The sequence below is a fragment of the Zootoca vivipara genome, chromosome 6 (assembly GCF_963506605.1).
Source record: "Zootoca vivipara chromosome 6, rZooViv1.1, whole genome shotgun sequence".
Lineage (NCBI taxonomy): Eukaryota > Metazoa > Chordata > Lepidosauria > Squamata > Lacertidae > Zootoca > Zootoca vivipara.
The window spans coordinates 14,664,085-14,680,379 of record NC_083281.1 but is presented as its reverse complement, the minus strand read 5'-3'; the positions used below and the strand labels follow the sequence as shown (position 1 = coordinate 14,680,379).

General features: G+C 52.0%; 1 protein-coding gene across 3 annotated transcripts in view; it reads left to right on the top strand.

Annotated features, from left to right (window-relative positions):
• The window catches only part of PLEKHG2 (pleckstrin homology and RhoGEF domain containing G2), a 62,564-nt gene extending 48,086 nt beyond the window's left edge, over positions 1-14,478 (top strand). For all 3 annotated transcript variants that reach the window (XM_060275465.1, XM_035119655.2, XM_060275464.1), the window contains 2 exons: positions 1,058-2,480; positions 8,479-14,478. In XM_060275465.1, coding sequence (XP_060131448.1) covers positions 1,058-2,480; positions 8,479-10,541 — 3,486 coding nt within the window. In that variant the 3' untranslated portion in view covers positions 10,542-14,478. The remainder of the gene's footprint in view (positions 1-1,057; positions 2,481-8,478) is intronic.
• Positions 14,479-16,295: the final 1,817 nt, after the last annotated feature.

The window sequence follows — 16,295 nt, the reverse complement described above, 5'->3', positions numbered from 1 at the left end:
TCTGTCCAAAGCTAGGGGAGCAGATGCGTAATTATTTATTATTAAGACATCTGGAGGCAGCCCTCCAGGGAAGTTTTTAATGTTGAATGCTATATTGTATTTTTAATATTCGATTGGGAGCAGCCCAGAGTGGGAGGGGTATAAATAATAATAATAATAATAATAATAATAATAATAATAATAATAATTTGTTGTTGTTGTTGTTGTTGTTATTATTATTGGAAGAGGCAGAGGCAGCCGTTGCTCCTCTCCTTCACAAACTGCGGAACTCACTGCTGCAAGATCTTTCGATGGCCACAAACATCAATGACTTTACAGCAACAGAAGAAAGATTTGGGGAGGGGGTGAGTCACAGGAAATGTGTGGCAGTTGGATCGCCCCTGAAGCATCTGTATGGAAGTAGTGAAATATCTTGGGTCTAATCCTGGTTATTACAGTATGTTAAAGGTAGACAGCCACATGAGCTGGTTCAGTTGTGGTTTAGTGGTAGCAGGGAGGACCTCCTTAGGCTATGAGCTTTAAAAGTTAGGGGCATGTGGGGGGAGGACTTTATTCCCCCGTTGCCGTTGAGACAGATCTGAGCAATGGGGTGGACTAGATGACCCCTTGGGTCCCTTGCAACTCTACAGTTCTTTGATTCCTCTGCCTTAGTGTCTCAAAGTCTTCAGCCGGTACAGAAAACACTGCTTTTTGAGCTTCGGGGAAGCCATTGCTCCTTAATTCTAAGCATGCAGGGACATTCTCAGTGGCGAGGGGGAATCACTCTGTACATGCTCAGAGGCCCTCTGATTATCTCGTATGCCTCTTTCAAGTCACCCATGATGACTGAGGAGGGATTCGAACCCAGGTCTCTGATGCAAAACACCACATTGGGTGTTGGTTCCAAGAGGCCCACAGGTGGCTGCAAAATGTTTTCCCCAACAGCTGGTCAAAGGTTTGTTGAACAAAAGTAACAGTTTATGGGAATTGTGGTCTCACCCTCGTTTGCCTCGGGTGTTTGGAGTGGTGTGGAGTTCCCCGGGCCATAATCACCATTCCTCTCGTTGTTCTCTTGCAGGATCAGCTCCTGAGAAGCGATACGTTAGAGGAGCTGGAGGAGAAGGCAGAAGAGGAGGCAGAGGAGGCAGTGGAAGAACATGGATCAGAGGGGGAAGAGGGCCCCCAGAGAGACCCGGTCCAGGAACAGCCGCCTCCGTTGCCTCGTCATCCCTTCACCAGCGACTCCTCGGAGGAAGAGGAGCAACGGGAGGAGTCCGCCGGTCCATCTCCTCTCCACGTCCTGGAGGACTTGGCCTCGGAGGAGGCAGGCAGGAAGCCAGGAGAGGGTGGGAGAAGCCCACCCCCCGAGGATCCTGGCCCATTGAAGCAGCCGCCGCCATGCGCCCAAAGCTCGCTGGGCCGAGACCAGAAGGCGGAGGGCGGAGCCAAGCATGACTCCACCTTGACGAAGGATGACTGGCTGCTGATTGAGAAAATCAAGAGCTACTACGAAGGGACAGAGGCTACAAACAAGGTGCCAGGTCTGAGCAAGGTGGAGGGCGCTCCTCCGGTGCCCGCCGGCGTGGTGCGAGAGTCCGTCCTTCGCTTCAACAGCATCTTGCGGCAGAACGATGGCCGGGACTCAGAAGTGGGTGGGGGCAAGATGGGGAAGCTCCGCCCACAACTGGGCCATGCGAGTCGGAGCAGGAGCCAGTCGTGTAACACCCAGCCGCCTTTCTGCCACGAGGATCCCAACGAGGGGCGGAGCCATCTGCCCGCAAGCCCCGAATGTTCCAAGAGGGGGAGGAGCCGCTCAGACGGCGGCCAATCGCCAGGCGGCTCTGAAAATTCCGCTGGTGGCGAGGCCCAATCGCCCCGGGCCTGCTACGAGGATTCTGAGAAGGGGCGGAGTCTGCCTGGGAGAACCCAGTTGGGCACCGCCCATGACGTTTCCGGAAGGACTGGAAGTGGGTGTGGCGAGGAGGAGGAGCCTACAGGGCCCGAGTTCAAATCCTGTGCAGAGATCCGGAGGGCTTGGCAGGAGAAGGAGCGGAGCGCTCTGGACACCCTGAAGAAAGGGGGCAAGGGGGCAGGCAAGGAGTTGCCCTCCTCCCTAGAGACGCCAGTTTACGCCGAACCCTTGTGCATCGTTGAGGATTCGGACTTGGAGGAACCGCACTCGGTTCCGAGCAGAGATCCGGAGGAAGAAGCCCACGGTCTGGGGGCGAAGGAGAGGCAGGCAGCTTTTGTGGGCGATGGATCTCGGGGCTACCTGCCCTCCCTGGACCTCTACGAGAGCAACGGGGACCCGTGTCTGCTGGAGAACTCTGAGCGCATCATCAGCAAGGTGCAGGCCTTGGCGAAAATGTACAGCGAGAAAATCAGCCGCCTGAAAGCTCAGGGCAGGGGGCTGGAGAGGCCCCGGGCTCCCCACCGGAGGACCCTCAGCAGGAGTCTGGCCGGGGTGCAGGAGGGGAAGCAAGGAGCTGCCATCCCCCACTGTGAGTGACCCTGTGTGTGATGCACTTCAGAAATTAGTCTGCCCCCTCCAGAGGATTCTGGGAAAATGTGGCCTTCTGCTCCCAGCATTCCTCAGGACCAGGGTTTTATCTGTCTATCCGCAGGGTGCAGGGTGCACTGCTGTCGGAACAAGTCCACAGGCTGCTCTTCATGCCTCTGGGTGGGGTTTTGAGCAAAGCAAGGGGCCAGCACCGACAAGACCCTGCTGCCCACCTGCCTTCCTTGTTTTCATCCACAAGGTGTAGGGGTGGGGGGCGTGGGGAGGGGACCTTGCTACGAATGAGGCAGCAGTGTTTCTGGGTCCATGATGTGTTTGGGGGAAATGGGGGGGGGTCATCTGGGTCACCAAGTTGGATATTTATCTGTGGGGTTGATGTGAGATGGCTTTCTGAACGTGTGCGTGTGTGTGTGTGTGTGTGTGTGTGTGTGTGTGTAAGTGTAAGTGTAAGTGTAAGTGTAATGGATGGGGTACCAAACATGAATTTGATTCTGATTGGAATCTCTTGGGAGATTGGAGGTCACCGAAGAGGAAGTGATATTTATTTATCACATTTAAATCCCACCCTTTTCTCCCCGGGAACTCAAAGTGACATACGTGCTTCTCCCTCTCATTTAACCCCCACAACAACCCTGTGAGGGAGGTTAGGCTGAGAGGCAGTGGCAGGCCCAAGGTCACACCCAACGAGCTTCATGACTGCGTGGGGATTTGCACCTTGGTCTCCAAGGTCCTAGTCTGACACTCTAACCACTATGCCATACTCTCTCCCTGATTTGGGGTGATTTGGAATGCCACGCCGATGAACTGAAGGATTTGGGTGGGAAATCAGTTGGACTGGCTTCTGTGGCATTTAAATTCTAGATTAGCGTATTTTTAAAAAATGCAAATTGTGGACCCATCAAGGCAAATCTGCACAAAAAAATCCACACAAAAGTATCTAGCAGTGCCTTTGGGTGTTTTTGGTGGGTGGGGGGGACAGTTCCCCATCATCTACCCCGTCCCCCATCCCCCTCTTGTCATTTTTCCACAGGGGAGATGAGACAGGAAGAAGGGGCTCTTCCCTGTGCCTTAAGCATAATTCATATCCTGTTATTCGCTCTCATCCTTCCCAGGGTGATGAAGGGTTAGCTATACCCATTGCCACATTTTTTAAAAAAATGGGAAGAGAAAATGGCTCAGAGCTCAAACTGTTGTGTGGAGCACAGGTCTTGAACCCCAAGTGTGTTGGGACCCCAAGGTAAGTTAATAATAGAATAATAGAATTGTGGAGTTGGAAGGGACCCCAAGCGTCATTAATAATAATAATAATAATAATAATAATAATAATAATAAATTATATTATTTATACCCCGCCCATCTGGCCAGGTTCCCCCAGCCACTCTGGGCGGCTGCCAACAAAACATTAAAATACAGAAATCCACCAAACATTAAAAGCTTCCCTAAACAGGGCTGCCTTAAGATGCCTTCTAAAGGTCTGATAATTGTTGTTCTCTTTGACCTGTGGTGGGAGGGCATTCCACAGGGTGGGCGCCACTACCGAGAAGGCCCTCTGCCTGGTTCCCTGTAACTTGGCTTCTCGTAGTGAGGGAACCTCGGCGCTGGACCTCAGTGTCCGGGCAGAACGATGGGGGAGGAGACGCTCCTTCAGGTATACTGGACCGAGGCCGTGCAGTGCAGGAATCTTTTGCTGAATGTGGGGCTCGAACCCATGACCTTGAGATGAAGCGTCTCATGCTCTACCTCCTGAGCCATCCCAGGTGGGTTGCACAAGGCTGGCCTGGGACAGTTTGCCTCCTGGGACAGTTTGCGCCTTGCTGCCACCACGACCGTGACCCAGGTCTGGACTGGTCAAAGATCACTAGTGTAGAGGGAGGGAGGTAGAAGAGGCTTGTATAATATGTTGCTGGCCATCTAGGAAAAGGCGCAGAAGTCAGTGAATGAGGACCTACTTTGGCCTGAGAAAGATCCAATCTCCGACATCTTCAGAACAACAGCACAATTAAAACACCTTCTAAAACAAGCAATTGAAACGCACGATTAAAAACCCCACAGCACATGGCAATCACTATGAAATCTCAGCAAATCTGGAGTGGTCCTTGGGTGGGGGGTGGAGAAAGGTTTGGGAGCTAGTGGTTTTGGTGGGGCTGAGCTATATGGCCTGACTCTCTACCCAAGGCTGCTTTCTGTGTTTATAAACTGTTCTGTGGCCATCTCTCCAAGCCCGATGCTCCCCAGAGCGGCATTCAAGTTGTCCGGATGTTTACCAGCCTCTCAGCCATGGCAGGAGCAGCTGGGGCGTTAGAATTGTTGGGAAAGGATCCCGAGGGTCATCTAGTCCAACCCGCTGCAATGCAGGGACAATGTTGCATGGAGCTGTCTGAACCGTGCCTCCCCTCACCCCAAGCTCCCCGAATTTGTCTTTGGTGCCAGGCAGCATCTTAAAGAGAGCTCCTTCCCCCGGCTGTGAGATGTAGCGCTCAACAGCCGCCTGGACCCTGGACTTGTCTTGAAAGCACCACGGCTGGTTACATAATGCAATTAAGCGCTGCATGTTCTAATTAAAGCAGAGCGGTAATTAAGATCCAGGGGGCTAAACGGAGACTGCTTGGATTTGTGCGTGTGGAGTGTGAGAGAGGAACGGGAAGATTTGTGGCTTTCCCATTGTCCACCGCTTTTCCCTTCTCTACAAAATCCTTTTCCAAGGTCCCAGCAGGCAGAATTACACACTATTCAAAGGGCAGCTGCACCCTCGGTTTTCATATGTCCGTTTCGCTCTGCACGGTTCTGGTCGCCTCGCCTCAAAAAGGAGCTGGAAAAGGTTCAGAAAGAGGCAGCCGAACCAATTGAGGGAATGAAGTGATTCCCCTATGAAGAAACATTACATCGTTTGGGACTTTTTAGTTTAGCCTTGAGTTTAGTAAGGGCTTATCCGCACTTATTTTTATTTTATTTATTATTACATTTATACACCACCTTTTTCATCCAAGAAGCTCAAGGTGCTTGACATAGTTCCCCTCCTCCCCATTCCATCCTCACAACAACCCTGTGAGGTAGGTTTTCTTTCATGTCACATCGGCTCCAGATATCAAAGTATTACATTATAAGCTTACTAGCTGTACCCGGCCATGCGTTGCTATGGCTGAGTCTAAGATTGGATGTGAGTTTTGTTGGCAGGTAAGACACAGACAGCAGGGTTGTATTGAATGTAGTGAAGGCCCCCCCTGCCCCCCTTTCATAGCCCCCCCCCCAAGACTCCGGCCATCTTCGTCGGAGTAGCAGTCACTGGGCAGCCACTCCCATGGACCCAGCACCCCGACCTCTCCCTCTCCCCACCCCCTGCATACCGCGTGTTCCTGGTGGTAGCGCATACTCACGGCGGGGTCCGCCGGGGGAAGGGGCAGGATTCGGCTGCCGCCCTCTGAGAAGGAGTCGCCGGGCAGTCGTTCCCAGCAGCCTCTGCTCGCTGATGCATTTAGTATAGCGTGTGTTACTTCGACGCCCAGCAGATGGCGCTCTGTTTGCAAAAAACAGGGTTTTGCCTGCCACAGGTGTGGCACCTGTGCAATCTAAGTATATGCAAACACTCCCGTATTGGAAGGGAACATTGTGTCAAAATTTCAAACCAATCGGTCAAGAACTTTTGGAGATTTTTGGTCACACACAAACGGACATCTGCATTTTTATTTACCTATATAGATAACAAGGGACCCAGGTGATGCTGTGGTTAAACCACTGAGCCTAGGGCTTGCTGATCAGAAGGTCGGCGGTTCGAATCCCTGCGACGGGGTGAGCTCCCGTTGCTTGGTCCCAGCTTCTGCCAACCTAGCAGTTCGAAAGCACGTCAAAATGCAAGTAGATAAATAGGAACCGCTACAGCGGGAAGGTAAACGGCGTTTCCATGTGCTGCTCTGGTTTGCCAGAAGCGGCTTTGTCATGCTGGCCACATGACCTGGAAGCTATACGCCGGCTCCCTCGGCCAATAATGCGAGATGAGCGCGCAACCCCAGAATCGGTCACGACTGGACCTAATGGTCAGGGGTCCCTTTACCTTTTATATAGATAACTATGTACACAGCTGAAAACCAGTGGCCAATAGTTTCTTCCCAGCAGAAGTTGAATCCATAATGATCAGTTACAGGTAGGTAGCCGTGTTGGTCTGAGTCGAAGCAAAATAAAAAAATTCCTTCAGTAGCACCTTAAAGACCAACTAAGTTTATATTTTGGTATGAGCTTTCGTGTGCATGCACACTTCTTCAGATACTTCTTCAGATACTGTGTATCTGAAGAAGTGTGCATGCACACGAAAGCTCATACCAAAATATAAACTTAGTTGGTCTTTAAGGTGCTACTGAAGGAATTTTTTTATTTTCCATAATGATCAGCCTCTGCTCATAGAATCAATCATTATCTTTTGCACTGCTCTGTCCAGGCAAGGGCCCTCGCATTAAGGCTCTGTGTCTGAGATTCCTGTTTCCAGCGGTGGGAAACGCCTCTCAATACCAGTTGCCGGAAACCACAGGAGGGGAAGAGGGCTGCTCTTGGGTGCAAATCCTGCCTGTGGGAACCTAGTTGGCCACTGCAAGAACAGCAGGCTGGACTTGAACGGGCCCTTGGCAGGATCCAGCTGGCTGGCCTTAACGTCCGTATGTTTCAGTTCCTTTCCTAACTATCTCTAGCATAGAGTTTGTCTCTTTCATGGGCTGTCACACGCTGGGTCGACATGCCCCAGGGTCAGAGTCAGCCGGACGGGAGGCAAGCCATGCCAGGATCAGCTGACCCAGAGATTGGGATCCAAGGGGAAGTTTGGGATCCGTGTGTGTGTGTGTGTGTGTGTGTGTGTGTGTGTGTGTGTGTGTGTGTGTGATTTCCATCTGAAAAGCAAACGGTGACCTCGGTTCCCCCCCCTGCAATTATGCTGCCCTAAAGCCTCCCTCCCTGATCTTTTTTGTTCTCCCTGATTTGCAGGAAGCTGTTCTGAGTCATGTTGTGAAACTGGTAGTGGGGGGGGGGCATCTGCTTGGCCAATGGGGAGCTTGGCTTCCTACCCCCCCCTTTGCTGGCCTCTCCACTCCCACTGTGCAAGAAATGTCTGCAAAACAAGGCCAGCTGGAGTCTCTGTGTCCCTTGGACTTTTGTGTCCGTCTTCCGAGATTTTGCAGTCTGCAACCGGGGGGGGGGGGGTGTTTTTCTTAAATCACAAGCGTTTCCTCTTGCATCTCAGGGCAAAGGGGAGCTCAGCGAAGCTTCCAGAGGGTGCGGTGGCTGTTGCCTTGGAAATAGCATCACAGAGCAGCAACTAAGCAGGGTTTTGGACGCCTCTAAAATTTGAAGGGATGTGGGACCTAAAATTACTTTTTTAAAAGGCTGCCATGTGCAGACCTACCAGTTATTTTCCAGGGACAGTCCCGGATTTACAGAAGCCATCCCGGTTTCTGATTAGGACATACCTATTTTCATTCGAGAAGTGTTGGAGGGTATGGAGTTATACAGCCCCCGAGCCAAGGAGATAAGTACAGTAATTATACAACCTTTAGAAGACAGCTGAAGGCAGCCCTGTAGAGGGATTTTTTAAAAACATTTAATGTTTTATTATGTTTTTATATATGTTGGAAGCCACACAGAGTGGCTGGGGCAACCCAGTCAGGTGGGCAGATTATTATTATTATTATTATTATTATTATTATTATTATTGACGTCCCTATTTTCATCAGAGAAATGTTGGAGGGTATGCATGTTTTAGGAGGAAAGGCCATTTCCAAAAGATGACCACAACTGCCTCAGCGAACGGGCCAGGGTGACCGTAGCCCTCACCATCTCCAATCAGAAACCTATCCCCCTAAAAAAAAGATTAATCAACCCTCGCTTGGGTTGATTTATCTATGGATTAAGCCAATGCAAGCTTTCGACTCTAGTTGATTTCCTCTCCCCCTGAATGAGGAGCTGGGCTTTTCATACCGCCTCCTGTCTCTCCCCTTCTGCAGGTGAGCCACGAATCTACGGCCACGTTCTCATCCACGAGCCCCTGCAGCACGTGGTCCAAGTCCAGGAGAACACAATGCTCGCTGCTGCCACCCGGGGGACGGCCCTGGAGCTGCGTGCTGAGACGCCCCGCCCGCTTCTCCCCCCAGAACTCCTGGGTCCACTGCGACAGGAACTTCTGTGCCCCATATCCCAGCCTTCGTGCGTTGGGTCTGACGCCTTGCCACCCACCGGTAGGGAGGAGCTCCCAGAAGGCAAGCAAAGCAGAGGAGGGCCAGGAAGCCCCAGACACTCCCTGTCGCCTGGCCCTGCTGTGGATCCCCTCGCCAAAGAGGCATGCAAGTTGGGGGGTGCTCCTCTGCACCCCAAATGCGTAACCGAGAGAACGCTTGGAGCCATGGACGCAGAGGAAACCACGTCTGCATCAGAGCCGTCCGGGGAGATGGAAGAGGCAAAGCAGCTATCTTCTGGGCCTGGGATGCAGCCAGCGAGTGCCGTAGGAAAAGGAGTGCCCAGCCGTTCCCAGGCGTCCCAGAGACTCACTGACCTGGAGACTGGAAACTCCTCTGTCTTTCCAGGCTTTGTAGAGGAACCGAAGCCCAGTTTGCCCAGTTCTCCAGCTGCTCCCCCAGCAGAGCAGGCCTCCCGGCAGAACCAGCAAAAAGCCCCCTCCCATACAAGCTCTGGGCTGCAACTGTCGGCAGCCGCCATTTCAACAGGAAAAGGCTCAGCACCTTTCCTGGAGAACGATAAAGTCGATACGGAGCTGGTAGCTTCAAACAACGATTCTTTCAAAACACTGCCCAGGGTCCACAGAACTGTGGCCCTGGATTCCACCCCAAAGGCCACAGCGCTCCTTCCGCCGGCTTCCTCCGGCCCCACAGTGGCCCCACTGCCAATGCCCCGCAGCATGGAGGATTGCCCCATCCAAGAATCCCCTTCCCCAACCCGGCCCGATTTCCAGGTGGCACCAGAGCCTCCGGTCTCTGCCCAACAGCAGCGCGCGCCGGCCCCGCTCCCGAAGCTTCTCCCAGCCTCTCCGGTCCGCAGGTGCCTCTCCTCGAGCGCGGCGGCCATTTCCAGGTACATTGCGGCTTCTTGCATCAGCCAGAGCCTGGCCCGGAAAAACGGCGGCCCTCCGCACGAGGAGATGCAGGTGCCGTTCCCGCCTCCCACCTCTGGGCCAACCCTCCCGAGACCCCTGGCAAACCCTTTGGCTCTGCTCCCCAAGGGGGCGCCCAGGGCCCACACCAACATGGGGAAGGCAGAGGGCTTGTTTCCGAGAGACGCACCTCCGGCCACTTCCCACTGTTTCGGGGCCCTCTCTCCTCCCCGCCGCCGAGCCTTGTCTGTCAAAGCCCAGGCCTTCGAGAACGGCGTCCCCTTCTCCGCCTCTGAGCCCAACTCCAGGGTGCAGTCGCCCTGCCCCGTAAAGCCCAGAGTCTGCTCCCCGCCTCCAAGCGGGCCCGGGGTCTGCAGCTTTGCCCCCTTGTGCGCCCACCCTGCTGGGCAGCCGCCCGCCCACATCGCCTCCCCGGTGCCGTTGGTACCAGACTGTGCCACGAGGCCGTCCGCGTTGCCTCCTTTGAGGCCGCGGGGAAACAGCCTCCCCAGTGGCGGGCTGGTTGAGAGCCCGGCTGTAAATGGGGACCAGGTGCCGCTAAGGTGTGCCAAGGGCGCTCCCCACAACTTGCCCACTCCCCTGCCCAGAGGCTCCCCCGGATCCCACGAAATTGGCAGCATCAAGTGGCCGAACGTGCCAGGCCTGTGTCTGAAGTACGTGGGCAGGGAGTGCCGGCCGAGCTCCCAGAGGAGGCTGTTGGAGGGAGAGGACTGCCCCGAATCGGACTCCCCCATAGGCACGGACCCGGCGCAGCTCTCCGAGAAGAGCCAACAGAGGGCCAGTTACTCCACTACGGTGAATATCCAGATTGGTGGCAGCGGTAGGATCGCCTCCTTCAGCAACGCCCAGGTCAGCTTGACCCACCCGCTGCTGCCCACCCCGGAGCAGCCGAGCGTCAGGAAGGTCAACGGCAGTGCCTTAGAGGGGGTGCACAAAACGTGAACTTTCCGGGGTCTGCTTCTGGGTCCTGCCCAGGGCTAGGACCAAGCCCTACCACTGCGCCCAGGGAGGGGGGTGAGTAGGCAGGGGTGGCGGGAGAGTTTAAGGGAGACGAATTGTGGGTGTGCATTCCAAAAGATCAGCAACACAAAACAGCTCCCTTTCCGCCCCCAGTCGGAAAGGGATGTGAAAAGAGGGGGACTGGAAATGCCACAGCGAAATGTGATCCGCTTTCCTCCTTCCCCTCTTTGAACCTCACTCTGTTGGGAATGAATAATTCGTCTGGGTTTGAGTCCATTTCAGTTCATTGGTAGCAGCAGGAAAGGTGAGTTTTGTGCCGAAACAATTGGGGTCACTGTTTCATTGTATGTGTGGGGGTGTGTGTGTGTAATTTTCTTATGTTTCTCGCCCCACTACCCTGCCTTTCTCCCCCCCCCAGATTTACGACAGGTACCGGTGGGTTTTTGTTTTAGAAGAGATCCAGAGTTCCCCGTAAAGACATATTACTTGTTAAACCACTGTACAGCCACATTCGCCTTGTACATTTAAAGCGCTATGCTGCCCCTTTAAACTGTCATGGCTTCCCCCTCCCGTACAGAATTCTGGGAGCCCTATTCTGCAATGGGTGCCCAGAGTTGACAGGAGACCCTCATATTTCCCTCCCGGAGCCACAATTCTCCCTGGGAACTGTAATCTACTGTTCTGTTGTCATGAGACAACAAATCTTCCTCTTATCCCTCTGCGACCTTGCATAATTTTACAAATGCCTACACAGACTCTTAATCCTTGATATCTCAGTTGCCCCCTTCTGACCATTTGCCAGCTCTGGATTATTTATTTTTATTTTCTGAGGCAAGCGGAACAGCATTCCAAATGTGGCTGTGCCGTAGACTTCCATAAACTGGCAGTACAGTGTTACCTCGACTTACGAACTGTAGAGAGTGATTTGCAAATTGTATTATTGAGCTAGATCTGATCCTATAGTTTGTATTGCTTGCATTGTATGAATTCTGACTGTATAGGCTGTAGCCCTGGGATGTCTTGCGTAAAATGCTTTTTCCTTTGCCTCGGCAACCAAATTTTTCAACTTACGAGTGGGGCAAATGGCCGCACGCTTACGAATTTCTCGACATCTGAACGGAAACCGCGGAGGTTTTAGATAGGGGTTTTTCAACTTACGAAGTTTTAAATGGGGTTGCTTCGACTTACACATTTTTCCATTTCCAATGCATTCCTATGGGAAATCGCGTTTCCAATGGCACTTTTCAACTTACGAATTTTTTGACCTACAAAGGTACCTTCGGAACAGATTAAATTCGTAAGTCGAGGCACCACTATATATAGCATCGCCAGTTTCGTTTGCACTCGGACTCCTGATAAAACAGGATTCGCCTTTCTTTGCAGTCGCTGCCCATCAAGCCGACATTTTCATTGAGCTGCCCGTCATCCTAGAATCATGGAGTTGGGTGGGACCCCCAAGGGTCCTCTAGTCCAATCCCCTGCAATGATGGAGGAATACTACTAAAGAATCCCTGACAGATGGCCACCCAACCCCTGTTTCAAAATCTCCAACGAAGGAGAATAGCTCTTACCGTCAGAATGGTTTTCCTAACATTTAGTTGGGATCATGACCTTGAACTTCTGTTTACCCAGGGCTTTTGGGAAGCCCAAGTATATGGTGCGTTCCTACCACAACAGCCCATTCCATCCCCACAGACTTGTTGGCACTGCCAAAGAACTCCCAAGAAGTTGGTGAAAGACAGGGCCGTCTTAAGCAGGTCGGGCGCCTGGGCGCCATGGTGCGTGAATCGCTCCGGTGCCCCCATCCCGCCCCGTTTCTTCCCACAGCTGGTGGGCGGGTGCAGCGTGGTTTCCATGCGGCTTCGTCGTGCAGCGCCCCCCTGCTGACCCGGCGCCCTGGTGCCCCGCGCCACCCAGCCTACCCCAAGAGCCGGCCCTGGTGAAAGAAGGAGTTTCCTTTGCGGAAGCCATGCTGAGCCTTCCTTCCTTCCTTCCTTCTACGTATATCCTTAATGATGCTCTCTTTAATAAGGCTTTCCACCAATTTTCTAAGGGGCAAATGTTAAGCTAATGGATTTATAATTATCTGTCCCCCTCTGCTGCTCCCACCAATACCTTTTAAAAAATAAAATGGTATTGCCTTGCCTATTTTCCCACCCTCCAGCAAAGAGTTGGCTTTTACTGCCATGATTTCAGCAGCCAAATCTATCCGTTTTCATTGAGATCAGCTGGTTCACTTTTCAGTCAAAGGGCTGCCATTCTCTGCAGACTTGTGAATTTTTCATTTCTCAGTTTGCCCTAGAACATCATCTCTGATCTTCTCTGTCTACTTATTTCTTCAGACATTACCCCCGTCCCCTGGAAGAAGAAGGGGGGGGAAGGTGTGGGTGTCTGCCCAACATCTTCCACTGATTGTGAAAAGAAAGGCAGGTCATTCATTCATAGAATAACGAAATAGTAGAGTCGGAAGGGACCCCCAAGGGTCAGCTATTCCAACCCCCGGCAATGTATGCATCTCTGCAATCTCTCTCTCCCTTTTTTATTTTAGCACACCTTCCACTCTGTTGTCATCCATTTCCCTGGACAATTCCCTGCATTTCCAAAAATGTTTCTTCACATAACAGTTTTAGCAAGATGTTCCTCAAATTATTCCCCGCCCCATCCCAAATCATACGGTATCATCAACTTACACCCGCTGTGCCAGTTTTGTTCCCCTTTGGCCAAGACCTGGTGCCTTTTTAGAGCATCCTTGTTAGCCACGCTGGCCTCCTCTGAGATGTCGTCATTTCTCCTGGCTTACAGCCTAGCTGAGCTTCTGTTCTGGTTTTAAATAACCTCCAAGAATCCTTCAGAGATTGGACCCCACCTTGACTTTCCCTTCCAAGAAGTCCCCCTGGTTTTTGAGACATTTTCAAACGGGTTCCTCTTTAGAACCCGCGCCGGTTGCTCTTCTTGCCAGCGTAACGCCCGATCTCTTACATTTGCATGGCTCTTTCTGTTCTCCTTTGCGATGATCTCCTGCGCCATCTGGCCCTGTCGTGCAGGACAGCCAAGAAAACACCCCAGATTTCCTCTGTTAGGAACTGACTGATGTGTCAGTGTTCTCCACCCACCCCCAATTGTGGAAGCAGCTAGCAGGGGAATTTCAAGGACTAAAAGCATCTTCATGCCAGAGGCAGCCTAGGGCCTCCATCGACTCAGACCCCAGTCCAGCTAGTTGTGGTGGTGGAAGTAGACCAAAGTTCCTGATGCCCTCCAGATGTCCCCCACATAAGAACACTAGAAGACCCTTGCTGGATCAGGCCAGTGCCCCATCTAGTCCATCATCCTGTCCTTGCAGTGGCCAAACGCCCCTAGGAACCCAGGAATCTAGATAGACTGCCTCTGGAGCTGGGGGCTCCATTAGAAACTCAAGAAAGAGCCTTGCCGCTGGATCAGGCCCATGGCCCTTCTAGTCCAGCAGCCTGTTCTCACAGGGGCTGGCCAGATGCCTTTACTGGGAAACCCACAAGCAGGATTCAAGCACAAGAGCACCCCTCCCCCCTCCTGCGGTTTCCAGCCCCCGACTGTGGAGGCAGAGCTATGATGGCTAGTAGCCATCAGGAGCCCTCACTGTGCCCTCCATGCTTTTGCCTGGTCTTCCTTTAGAGCAGGCACCCCCAAACTTCGGCCCTCCAGATGTTTTGGACTACAATTCCCATCATCCCTGATCACGGGTCCTGTTAGCTAGGGATCATGGGAGTTGTAGGCCAAAACATCTGGAGGGCTGCAGTTTGGGGATGCCTACTTTAGAGCCATCCAATTTGGTGAATCATCGCTACCTCCTGCGGGAGGGAGTTCCATAGTTCATTGGGCGAAGAAGCAATGTCCAGAGACCTCTGGAGGAGCCCAGGTTGGAGAAGGGTGAGCTAGCTAGAAATGGCCAAGGGAAATATACAGTGACCCCTGACCCCATTTCCTTGGGAAGGGAAAATTGGGGACAGGGATGGAAAGGGGCCTTTATCTGACCAATGAGAAGGGGGGAGCAAGGAGGGTGTCCTGGCAATGGGGGTCAGGAAAGGTTTCAAGCCAGGTATGTTAGAGAGAGAGAGAGAGAGAGAGAGAGAATGTGGGGGAGTCTAAAGGGGTGGAGTTCATGTGAATGATGATGGCAACCGCACCCTGTGGATTATGGGAGTCCCAAAACGAGTGCGATACAGATCTGATTCATGGGGCACAAGTTTGGTTCCCAAACTTTTTCGAGCCACCCCCCCCCCCGGGTTCCATTACTCCCCAACCCTGCAAAAAGCATTATTCGGGGGGTAGCAGTCTGCACGACGCACTAAGGAAGATGGCACAATGAAATTCAAAACAGGCAGCAATCAATGGCACCCCTATTCAAAATTCCTTTCACTTAATTAATTTGACACAGTTGATGAAGTTGGTCCAGTGATGCCAGAGAGTCATTTATGCCTCCAGTACCCCCCTTGCCTCTTAGAGCCACTTGCCCCCCCCCCCCGGTAATCCCACCACCCACTTTGGGAACCACTGGTCTAGTGGGAAGATCTCCTGCACAAGCCTTACTTTAACAAATGGGGTTGGGGCTGCCTCGCGCCCCATTTGAACCTGGGTGGGTGGGTATCTGAGTATGAAGGTGGTGGTGGGGTCTACTTTGGATTTTCTGCCAGAGGCACACTGATCCTGTGGATCAGAGGAGCAACCGGGCAATTGGCTCAGCAACCAGAATCAGTTTTTTTGCTCTTCGAACGTTTCGGATGTGAAACCTCTTCGCTTTTCTTTGCTGCCTTCCGGCCAGAAGTTTCCGAGCTGCTTCAGTTTAAAACCTTGCGAGAAAATGAACGTATGCACTTTTATTCATGCAGCATGCTGCCTTTTCTAGGGAATCGCTGTTGCTTAACAGATTTTGTGTGTGCGTGTGTTTTACAAAAAATGTCTATTTATAGTGACACGGTTGTGTGTGTGTTTAATTTAACAGCAGGGGGGTGTTCCCTCGACCTCCTCAGAATGGGTACTGGTTTTTAAAATCTCCCCACCCTTGTAAATAAACATTGATAATGCCGGCCTCTTCCTTTTATATATTGATGTATTTCTCCCCATCGTCTTCTTCCCCCACGTGGGGTGTACATAAAATCAATTTATAATATGATGTGGAGCTGTTTCTTTTGAAAAGGAATGGCATCACAAGAGCAAATAAACAGGAAACTTTTTATCCACGAAGCTGGAGCCGGTCTTTTTCTTCGTGTTTTTGAAAAATTCTTCAGGATATTTTCGTTTTATTTCATTTGGGCAAGTCTTTTGCTTGCCCTTGCAGTGATTTTATCTTCAGCACTGAAATGGAATCATCATCATCATTTATTAGATTTATCATTCCCTTTTTTTTGCTACAGCAACTCAAAGAGAGTTACAGTATTTTAAGCAAAAGAACAAACTCATGCATATATTAAAACCAGCAAATACTAAACACCCTCAAACCTACATTAGGATCCGTGCAAAATGGACAGAGATATTTAAAAGCCAAAGGTCTGGTTTAAAAGGAATTTTTTTGCCTGGTGCCTGAAGACATGTAATGAAGGTGCCAGGTGAGCGCTCCCCCCCCCCCCCCGGGAGAGCATTCCATAAACGGGGAGCCACCGCAAAAAGGCCCCGTTCTCATGTTGCCACCCTCTGGACCTCTCATGGGGGAGGCACATGAAGAAGGGCCTCAGGCGATGATCGCAGGATCTGGGTCAGTTTGTG